Source organism: Dichotomopilus funicola (assembly GCF_033296635.1).
Source record: "Dichotomopilus funicola strain CBS 141.50 unplaced genomic scaffold C8A04scaffold_86, whole genome shotgun sequence".
In the NCBI taxonomy this organism is placed as follows: domain Eukaryota; kingdom Fungi; phylum Ascomycota; class Sordariomycetes; order Sordariales; family Chaetomiaceae; genus Dichotomopilus; species Dichotomopilus funicola.
Window position 1 is genome coordinate 99,527 of NW_026944107.1, and position 11,003 is coordinate 110,529.

Sequence of the window (11,003 nt, forward strand, 5' to 3'; positions counted from 1 at the left end):
CACAGAAACCGAGCAGAAGAGGGGTTGGCTGTAGTTGACGCAGGTCCGATAAGACAATACGAAGTGAGACAACGCATTGAAGACACACCACAATGAGTGGACAGCAGCTTTTTTAAGTAGTTGGCAACCATGAGTCTCGAACCTAACCTGCGGGTTAACGTTACTTGGGCGCGGGAGGTGGGCGGGGAAGAAGGAAAAAAACACTGAACATCCACCACCCAGCTCCAATGAACGGTACCACCAAGCTGGGAATTTTGATGCAAAACAAAAGTCGCTTGCGGATGCAGTCAGCAAACGCAAGATCCTGTGGTCCGTCGACAGGAGAACGATGAAAATAACGATATCACAACGGCCTGCAAGTTCAATTCGTAATTCTTCTTTTAGGCACCTATCTTTAACCGATAGATCAATCCCGTCCGACCAGAAATGACACGACAAGTATCAGCAAATATTGGAAAAGCCCTGGTTCAGCCGCTGATAACAAACAGCAGCTGGAGTCGGTGGCTACAATCAGTGACGCTTCCATACCATGGCATATCCTTACAATTCCAATACACGGATCGAAAGCGGACCCGATCGCCAACATGGTTCAAGGTTCGTTGTTTGATGCGCCATCCTCATGTAGGTTAGCGATGATGAACTGGTGTCTTTTTTTTTCTTCCTCTTTTTTTCCGTCGCATCTTCTTTCGCCATCCGCGATAAGGGAGGGGTTGCTTGTCCACCGCCAGAGCGGTAGTTCTGAAGAGGGACCTGCTGTTTGGAGCACCCCCCCACCGTCGCATCGCCTTCCCTTTCCGGCCCTAAATTTCTGTCCTGAATCCCTCTCTCCACGTAGTGATGTATGTCCGCAAGTGACGGATGCCCTAAGACTACAGGAATTTCACCGCCAAGTGTCCCGAGACAGGCAGTTCTTAGGCCGGAGAAAAGCGCAGGGCGAGACGCCGCGGGCGCCGTAGTGCGTTTCAGGACCCTAAGAATGAACTGGTATCCGAGCGCTCAGGGGCAGCTCGAGCACGGAAAACCCAGTGTATTGTCACGTAGTGTATTAATGCTAATTCGGGCGCGGATGGAAAACGCAGTGTCCAAAATGCATGCTGAGCCAACTCAATTCCAGTCGTAAATGTAGACATTATACCCAAAACCGAAACGGTAAAAACAAAAATTCCAGTCTAGACCCCCAACACCGTCGCCAAAAATTAAATACCAACAAGACAACAAAGAACCGTTAACCCTTCCCGCTCTCGATCAAAGATCTTCATTCCCATCACACTGTTGCCACATCATGACCTTGCTAACCTCCATCTGCGGCTGAGTCCACGTCGGGAACCAACGGTCCTTAGCCTGCCAAAAGTCCTTGCGCGCATTGGGCGAGGAATCCAGCCAGGGCTTGCCGTTAACGTTATCCTCAAACCATCCGTTGGTGCCACCCACGCCAACATTGAGGATCAGGAAAAAGGGTTGATCAAAGGGCGTCTGGGCGCGGCCGGTATGGCTCCAGATATCGTTGATGCGCGCGCCCTTGTTATCCAGGATGGGGAAGTTACCGCGTCCCCACATGGGCTCGTCAAAGTTGACGTACAGCACCTGCAACAGGCGCGAGTTGACGTAGGTGAAGAGGTACTTTTGCGACCACTCGATGCCAAACGTGTTGAAGCCGTCCGCGTAAGTCGTGTGCAGCGACTGCCGCTTGACGTTGGTGCGCCACCACCCGTCGTTGCCCGGGTTAGGTCCCCAGTGCAGTGCCGACGACATGATGTTGTTGCCGCCCTGCGGGTAGGTGTAGTTGTTGCCGCGCGACTCCATCAGGTCGATCTCGCCGGATGCAGGCCAAGGCCCGTAAGCGTCGTCCCGGGGCATCATCCAGATCGCTGGCCAGAGCCAGTCGCCAGCAGGCAGCTTCGCGGTGACCTCGACGCGGCCGTACTTGATAGCTGCGCCGGGCTTCGTGTTAATGCGGCCGGATAGAACTGGAGGCACAATCGAGGAGTTGCCAGTCGTGATGTTAGTGTAGGCGATGCAAGCAGCGGGCGACTTGGACGTGCAGGTGCCGTCCTTGAGCAGATCAATCTTGTAGTTCTTTTGCATCAGGGCGTCATCCTGCGGAATCGCCTTGATCATCAGGTTGCCGTTTTCGATGAAGACGTTTTGGTCCCCGCCAGTCGTCTGTTCAAACTCGTTGTTTCTGTGTTCAGAGATTAGTCTCGTACGTCTCACTGAAGCAAGCGGCAATGCATAGAAAAGCTTACCCAAACCCATTTACTTGTACCTCCTTTAGCCACACTTTCTCGTTGAACCCATTGTCCCAGTTCTCCTCCAACACCAAGCAGTAGTTGTGCTTGACCACACTCCGAATGCCATCCCACACCAAGAAACCAGAGATTCCCAAGCCGATGAGGATGCCAATGAGGGGCAAGATAGTAACCCACTTCTCCTTCGGATCCGCCTGCTTCGTCCACGGTTTCTCGACCTCGCCCTTCCGCACGCGTCGAGAGTGGAAGTAGCGTTGCCCGCCGTCGAAGCGGCCAATGCCTGACGCCGAGTCGAAGCTGCTGGCGGGGCGCGAAACCGAAGGGCTGATGAAGGGGTTGCCGTTGGGCCCTGAGGATCGGTGCGATGCTTGTGATTCGAAGCCGTCGCCAAAGGGACCGCGGCCAACAGACTCGCTTGGTGTCCCCGGCCTTTGTGGTGTTCCAGCGGCCGTGGAGGCCATGGATGGCAGGTTGTTGCCGGCCGTGCGGCCGAAGTAATCGCCGTTGTCCATCAGACCGGATACCGGAGCGGGGTGGATCGCAGTGACTAGGCGTCAAGGCTTGTGAGTGTGTCGAGGTGTCGCTCACTCCTACCGCCTCAATCGAAGATATGGCGGGAAAGATGTAACCACCAGTCAACCCGGAGTAAGAGCAGGGGGGGAGGGTAAACTCCAGAGGGGCAAGCGAGTGTATTATCGTAGGTATCAGGATGCTCGTCGGCCCTTAACGAATGGAGGGGAATCGGGTTGGCCTAGTCCGCGGTTGCTTCAAACACACAGCGGAATCCCAGCAGACGTCGTGGCTAAGAACGAAAGACTCTCCCCGAATGAACTCAAGGCCGGCGATGTCTAAGTGAGTGGGATGAAGACAAAACGATTCCTCACAGCAACCCTGGACAGGACGACAACAAGAAAGAAAGAAAAATCCCGGCCCACATGTCGCTGAACTCAAAGCGAGACCGTCCAGGGTGGCAGCGGCTGAGGGTGCCATCGACCAAGCCCCCCAAGTCCGGGCGCCCGCACACACGGGAACACCTCTCTTCCCTCTCTTCCCAGTTGCCGCCATCGTGGTGCCAGGGCGGAGCTGGGCGAGACTGGCGCGGTCTGGACGGCGGGCGGCATGCATTGAGCTAGCGCATGGGCCCTCTCGCCCTCTCTTCGCTTCAGTGGAACGTTGGACCGAAAACGGGATGTTGGAGTCTTGGCTGCCGTTCGTGCCGGCCATGGTGTGCCTGGCAAAGCTGGAAGCTCTCCCATTGCGGGAGTTTTGCAAGACATCGAGAGGGTCCCCAGCTGCAGAAGCAGTCGGCCCCACCGAATCCATCGAACTATCCGTATTTTTCAGCGCCTCCATCCATGAACTCTTTTTTTGCAGCGCAACAGCACAAAGAAGGTTCAGATTACGGGCTTGGCGCCACCGAGGGGCGAGAACGGCCGGTCCCGTCGTTCCTGGCAATCACACTTGCGCTGAGGCGCTGCCCGATTAGGTTAGTGCGGACAATTTCACGGCCAGCGGGCGGCTGTAATAAACCTCAACAACTGCTGAAGGCCCGTGTGCGTTGGCCATTCTCATCACCATCCCACGTCTCGACCCCGATAATGCTTCCCAAGGATACCCGAGGTGGCGCACTGAGCGAAGCGAGGAGTATCGTGGCCACGCATTGGGAACCTAAGATTTCAGCCGCAGCGACTGTTTGTCTTTTTCTCCGACGGGATGAAAGGCAATACCGGAAATCACCCAAGAAACCGAGGTGCAACATCCATACACTATTCGTAAACTGGGTAACTTCAAGAGATAATTGTCAGTCCCCCGATCACTCCGGCTCGAACCTGGACCAAGTGCGCTAGAAGTGTAGAGGATCAATCCATCCCATGCTCATATTTCTCGTCTGCTCAGACCAATTTGATGGTTTTGATAGGGCTGTCGGTTTCTCGGGAGCAGCGCGGGCGTGCAGATCACGATCGTCGCAGGAAGACCCCCACTCAGCCGCAAGCAGACTAACGTTAGGGGGACGACATGCCAGAATCTCGTTCTTCCTCGAACCTCAACCACAGGGTGGGCTTCCAGATTCCAATAACTCAGGAATAGACCCTCCTGATATAAACCCTAAAACGGCCAGCGAATGTTTGCCGACGGCAAACAATGTTCGTACTACACCCTGAGCTGAAGCCCCTTCGGTGGGTTACTATGGTAAGTACGACGCCGCCAGTCGTGCAAACGCAAAGTAATGGAAACTCGAACCTAGAAAAAGAAGGCTTTCATTTGTATAGCTTGGATGGAGTTGGGAAATATTTTGGCCACAAGGTCAAAGGCGCAGCGTTTTGGTAGGTAGAGTACTCGAGATAATACCGTATCAGTTTCAAGACAAAACGCATGAAAGAAACCGCCCGGTTACGGAGTGGAGACAGGATATAATCCTCTGACGCACGTTTTACCTCTCAACGAATCAAAGCCCCTTGTGGTGTAGTTGGATATCACGTTCGGCTGTAATGGAAATTATCGATACCGAAAGGTCACCGGCTCGATTCCGGTCGAGGGGAGTCAACTCTTATTTTTGTTTTTTCAAGTCCAATGGCACCTTGTTATCGACATAAAGATAGGGGAACAAAAACTGAAGCCGTAAAGTAAATAGTAAATTAGCAAACTCCATTGTCTAATGACTACATTTTGCAACTGTCAACGTCTACAATGGATTCCCAAGCTCCTATAACTCAGACACTGCTACGGACTATCAGCGGTCTGAGCGCACTACGCCGTGGACTCTCTTGACGATGCTATCGTCAAGGGAGTCAAGGGCATGAAGCACAAGGGTGACCTGAACGACGACCTGGAAGTAGGGTAGTCAAATAGTATTCAGATGCCCCTTCTCCCTGGTGTGGGAGAAGGAGGCCAGACTATATAACTACCAAGGGGAAGGCTCCATACCCTGTGCCAAGGCACGGGGTCCCTGGTCCAAGGGTGCTCGAAGCCCTCCAGCATAAGGCTGCGAGGCTTCCAGCCTCCCTTGACCAGGGCACCGCGTGACAGACACTCTCGATGTATTTTGGAGTCTTTGGGAGTAAACCCAGGGTTGACAACGCCTTTCATGCCGACGGTCCGAAGCACCAACTTTAAAATGATATGGCATCTCAACAAACACACAATTAATTTTCTAGCCTAACAATAAGCGAATTATCGAAATGTCGTCGTAGAGGTCTCTCAACCATAACCAGACAATTGAAACATTCAACCATTTGTACAGAGTGCTGGAATATCTTGATACCGCTTGTCGACATGTCTGGGTATAACCACTTGCTACCAGTTATTGAACAAACAATTATAGAGATGTAAGCCCGGTCGTATGGCCAGTACAGTACCATCAAACGGAACCTTATCATGCTACCCCTTGATCTCTTTTGATGAACACTAGACTCGCTTCGGAAAAGACGACATGAACCGTGAGCCTCAATTAAGAGGCACAAGACAAGAAACCAAGACAGGGGTTCATTCACCTGCCGCTGTCATCTCACTCCTGCGAAGCATCAAGGGTACCTATCCATCCGGATACCCGGTGACCACGTTTAGAACTCTCTAGTTCTTCCTTATATTCAGACAAGGATCCCTCCTCGGGTCAATTTGTTTCAGACCTGCCGAGCGTTACATGGATCTTCACATATCGATTGTGAATCTAGACGAGGCTTAAATTTGCAAAGGTGGGTTCTGTAATTATGAAGGGGTTGTTCAATGCATATGTGGCAGGCCAAACTAGTCACAATAACCGCACGCGAGAAAGATGTATATCAAGAAGATGATCACAACAACCCAATCCCTACATGAGCCACTAGTAGGTATCATTCACAAAAATCGGTTGCCCAAACGCAAACAGGGCCTAGTAGCAGCGGGCCCAGACTTTGGGAGAATCACCTCCGATGCTAGCCGGAGGGCATGGTAACTGAACGTAACTAAGTACAAACAAGCAAATGATTCCCAATAAATCGAATGGGAAGGTGGAGGAAGCCAGCGAGGCGTCCACACCAACGAAAAGAAAGCGAGGCAACTGCCCTCCAAAAACAACAACCATATCCCAAAAGGGGAACCTTGAAAACCCCCTTCTACGGGCCCCCAACACCTTTCCACCACCGTAAGGTGATTGCGGTTATGTGGTCGAGTATTTACTGGTTACCTTGGCGGTATGGACCACTTGGAGACCTTGCGCACGCCGTGGTGTAAAGAAAAGAATTCGTGAAGCTCGAGCTTGCCGAGTAAAAGATGTGTACAAGTAGTTACACGAAGAAAGAAATATGAATGCCCGCCGCCGCTTATAGGGCTTTGTAGATTGGTAATCTATTTGCCGTGAAAATCGTTGTGAGATTGAGGATGTTTATTCAGCCGCAATGGTAGCTTGGCCTTCAGGGGGGAAGACGTTTTTGGCGTAAGCACCACCCATGTTCCCTTAAACAAAGGTGTTAGCTGAGCCCCACGGTATAACTGACTCGAGAATAGATGATATTATCAAAGAATGAAGAACACATACCGGCAGGGAAGTAGTTGCAGACAGTGTACCAGGATCCAAGATCTGACATGGTCCCGGGTGGGCAAAATTGACTGTGGCAGCCAACCTTCTCTGTCCCCTTCCACACAAGCTGCGAGAAGTGGCCCCACTTCTCAAAGTTGGACATGTCGGGACTGTCCTTACCATATTCGCTCGCGGGGAAATCGTTCAACTCGCCGTTGTACCAGCCATTGCTGGCGGCACGAGCAACTGAAGCTGTTGCCCCAAAGGCTTCCGGGTTGGCACTTGATCCCCACATGGCTAAGTTTTGACCGTAGCCACCGCCACCGATAGATCTAGGTACAGCATTAGTAAATGTGTTGCTATGGTAATGGGAAGATAGCTTACGTATCGTGCGCGAAGACGCATGTTTCAGCTAGGGTCTTTGCATATTTCGCATGTTCATCACTCCATTCTACGGCATTGGCGGAATGGTTAAAGCGGTGAATGTTGTGATGGTAAACAGCGGTGCTTGCGTAGTCTGACGGTTTCGGCGTCTGGTCCTGCGTGGTAGAGGAAGGGGCTGGGGGGGGTTCCGACTTCGACGAGGATTGAACCGGGGGTTGTTTAGAAGAGGGGTTGGGAGGCCGGACCGTTGTGCTGGTCGTGGTTGGCTTGGGTGCCGCAGTAGACGTGGTAGGTCCAGTGGTAGAGGGCGGCGGCGGCGGAGGAGGCGGAGGCGGAGGAGGAGGGGGAGGCGGCGGAGGCGGCGGCGAGGGCAGTAACGTGGTTGACGGTTTAGACAGAGCCGTGGTTGTCGGAGGAGGCGGAGGTGGAGGTGGAGGTGGAGTCGTCTTAGAGGCCGTTGTTGTGGCAGCACCCTCTGTCACAGTAACAGTGACATATTGAACGATGACCTCCGTCTCAACGAAAAGCCTTCGGCCTTGAAGGATAGGACTGGCGGCCACCAGGATGGCACTACAGCCGACGAGAAAGAGTGAAGGCTTCATTTTCTGGGGTCGTGCTGCAGCGATCTTAGCGTATGAAACTAAAACGGAATTGTACTAGTACCAGGACGAGATAGGTAGAGGAGCTATTCTGAGAATGTGGATTCAAAGAGCCTGAGGGACAGTTTTTGTAGTCGGTGCATCACCGGGGAGAAAGCCGCAAACTTGCAAGAATTGCTGTTCCTTGTGATATGATCACGGGTTTATAGGTTCACTTGAACCGAACCGCTTCGTAGCACACAGAGCCACCGTCTAGCATGTGATAACAAAGCCACCTGGTCGAGGAGGTGGGGAGAAAGTCGGGGGATAAAGGCAGTGGGAAACAGACAAAAGAACACACCTTAGCGTTTAGTTCCAGGGAAATTTGTCGAGTTGTGGTCAAACCCAGCCGAAAAGCAGCGCTGCTGTCAATCCAGATCCGTCAAGGATGTAAGGAGATTTTATGCTCTGAGGGAGTTGAGAGGTCGGACAAGGAACTCGTAGGCTGGCTTGTTTAAACCCAAATGACGTCGATTCGAGTTTCTTGCTGCGCACGAGGATCGGAAAAGAAAAAGTCACCTGTGAAAGGGGAGACAAAGAGCAACGATGCAACTCGTTTGGCTGCCCCGGCGGGTGTGTAATCCGGAAATGATGTATGTACCAGCCAGTCGAATCTTGGGTCGCTCGAAATTGAGGTGACAGCTCGGCCGTCAAGAGGGGGAAGACTTGCTTTCCAGGGTAAAAAAGGAGCGGAACTGCAAGATATTGCGGATAATTGAAGATGTACCTTCCAGGGCTGTAAAGAATAGAAAAGGTGTTGGAGTGAAGGGGGTTGTAACAAAGGAGTGGACCGAAGTATAGAACCTCGAGAAATAGTAAAAGAACGGGAGAAAGAAGAGAAAACGAGTTGATGGCCAAACTCTGCGATCTCGTTCGTGAACGGGGAAAGAGTGCTGATATCCCAAGTGAAATAGGAAGGAACGATTGTCCGAAGCAAGCGAGCAGGCGGGACTGGGTGGGGCCCAAACTGATCCATGCCTGGCCCAAGCAGACCACAACTTGAAGGGGTCCGCGAAATCTAGGCTGGAACCCCGGGGAAGACGGTCCCCGATTGACGCCCCTTCAATTTGAGCCAACCTTTCGAATGCGGGGGGCGGGGCCGCGAAAGGGGTCCGGAAGGAATGTGCGAAGCACGAGGACTAGGGCGGAATTATCAGCCCAGGCCGTGGGTGAAAGTGAAGGAAGAACTCGCGGGGCCTGGATTTACATATACTCGAACTCCGGAGCTGTCGAGGCTTGCTGGCAGCGCCAACGATGACGGAACTAGACATCTGCATGTTCCATCGTCACGGATCTCCCGTGAGGGAGATCATCTCTCTAGAAAGATTGGACCTGTCTGAGCAAGTTGCCCTCCCTGGGCCTTGGCCGTGGGCCGACGGACCACATTTGGATGGGGGCGGCCAGTAGCAGAGGGCGGCGTCCTGGCTTCAGACAACAGAGAACCATTCATCTCATAATTTTGAGCCGGCCGTTTTCCAAGGCCCAACCTCGATCCGGTGACACGCGAGGCCAGGGGATCTGGACCGTTGAAGATGCGACGTCAAAAGTCCGTCCCCGATGACCCCTGCACCCGAAAGGGTCCGTCCGCCCCTGGGGAAGCAGTGACCAATAGGAGGGCTGTGCCTTGCAGAACGATGGCTGCATCAACCAAGAGACCTCGATCGATACTTTCAAGCAGGACCCTACTTTGACGATCAGGGACGACAAGGGGACAAGAACACGGAACAAAACTTCTTCTTTTCCCGATAATACGAATAGATGGTTGTCGAGATGCAGCTTCGTCACCTGACCATACATACCTCCCCATTATCAACGCAACATTTTTGTGGCTTTGGTTGTTGTGCAATTCGAGAGTGTTCATGCAGTCCATTGGTGTGTCTGAAGTCAAGTGGGCGTCCAATCAGTGTCAACAGCGCCATTCTGAAACGCGCCATAATTCAGTGAGACAGATGCATTCTCCTCCACCGAATTCCAACGCGAGAGGCTTGGCGAAGCTCGACAAGAAACAGCCCATTTCTCGCCTCATTAATCGCCGACTTGAATCTTAACTGCTGCTCTTCAGAACCTTCGTTAACGCATACTAGAGTTGAGGTTCAATACTACGTCGTGCGGGTAGCCCATCATCATCCGGTTGTCGAAATTGTTACATCATTCCCCCCGCCCGCTGGGCTTCTTCTTGCTCCACGGCGTCTCGATGGCTTGGCACGGGAATGCTCCTCTTACGGTGTTTGCTCCCGTCGGCTCACAGATCGCATGCTTGCGACCGCCGTCGGATCGGCTGCAAACGGAATCGTAGTTAGTCAGTACGCATGATAGCTGGACCCTGCCGCAATATCCGATCTGGTTTCGAAACGTTTCTTCTCCGCATGTGAACTTCAGGGGTACCTGAGGAAGCGGGGAACAGGTTGGCGCCCTGGCACAAGGCCAGGGCAGGAGTGTTTAAACGTTTTGAATTTTTGGCGGACAAAATCAGGGAGCGCGAAAGGAACGGCCGGAATACTAAACGAAGAGTTAACGTTAAACAAAACATTCCAAAGTGATTGAATCATTTGGAAACTCGAAACTTTTCAGTCAAGCGTTGCAGATCTTGGGTGCAGATCATTCCCTATTTTCCCTGTCCTGGAACTCCCCACAAACCTTAACTTGGCGACCTCCGGTTCGCATCCTCCCATAGGTATCATTTGACCTGGACAACCCCAGGTGAAAATCCACCGGAGACCCTGGGCAGGTCATTTTCTTTCTTACAAGGCGTATTCCTTTTGTCGTCCCACAGCAAACTTTCAAATTGACTGTTATGCCCCTACCCGGAAATGGACCATCTCACTGTGGCTACGCGCCGCATGGGGACAGCGAACACCAGACGGGTGGGCCTCGAGACACGGTCTGTGACTCCCGACGCCGTGGCTGTGATCCTTCACCAAGGGGCGCTTTACCTGACTGTGGCGGCGAATTGAGTACAACGGCAATGAATGTTGGGTCGACCATCGGACTCACCTATAAACCGCGTTGTTTCGCGTTTTACTTCTTAAAACACTAAAACACCCATCAACTAGCCCCGAGGCTCATCTTAAAGACGGGTTTTGAGTCCGAGCCTCGGATGTAGCCCATCAGCAAAAGGTCAAGATAGCCGGCCGGAATGGGCCGCTCATTAACGGCCTCAAACAAACCGCAACAGGCACACGATCCATTGTTTCCCGCTCCCCCGAGTAGAGCTGGCCTGGGGAATGCCGGCCTGTT

The 11,003-nt window shown here is 52.7% G+C and overlaps 2 protein-coding genes and 1 non-coding gene across 3 annotated transcripts; 1 reads left to right on the top strand and 2 right to left on the bottom strand.

Annotated features, from left to right (window-relative positions):
• Positions 1 to 1,245: 1,245 nt before the first annotated feature.
• C8A04DRAFT_40164 (glycoside hydrolase) lies at positions 1,246 to 2,761 on the bottom strand (the record flags this gene model as incomplete). Its single annotated transcript, XM_062784850.1, has 2 exons — positions 1,246 to 2,182; positions 2,247 to 2,761. The coding sequence occupies 2 exons, from the start codon at positions 2,759 to 2,761 to the stop codon at positions 1,246 to 1,248; spliced, it is 1,452 nt and encodes a 483-aa protein (XP_062633524.1).
• A 1,940-nt stretch (positions 2,762 to 4,701) lies between these two features.
• Positions 4,702 to 4,789, top strand: C8A04DRAFT_t135. Its single transcript has one exon. It is a non-coding gene; the product is annotated as a tRNA-Tyr (tRNA).
• A 1,820-nt stretch (positions 4,790 to 6,609) lies between these two features.
• C8A04DRAFT_15212 (CAP domain-containing protein) lies at positions 6,610 to 7,730 on the bottom strand (the record flags this gene model as incomplete). Its single annotated transcript, XM_062778396.1, has 3 exons — positions 6,610 to 6,680; positions 6,763 to 7,076; positions 7,129 to 7,730. 3 exons carry the CDS (start codon positions 7,728 to 7,730, stop codon positions 6,610 to 6,612), a joined length of 987 nt encoding a protein of 328 aa, XP_062633525.1.
• Positions 7,731 to 11,003: the final 3,273 nt, after the last annotated feature.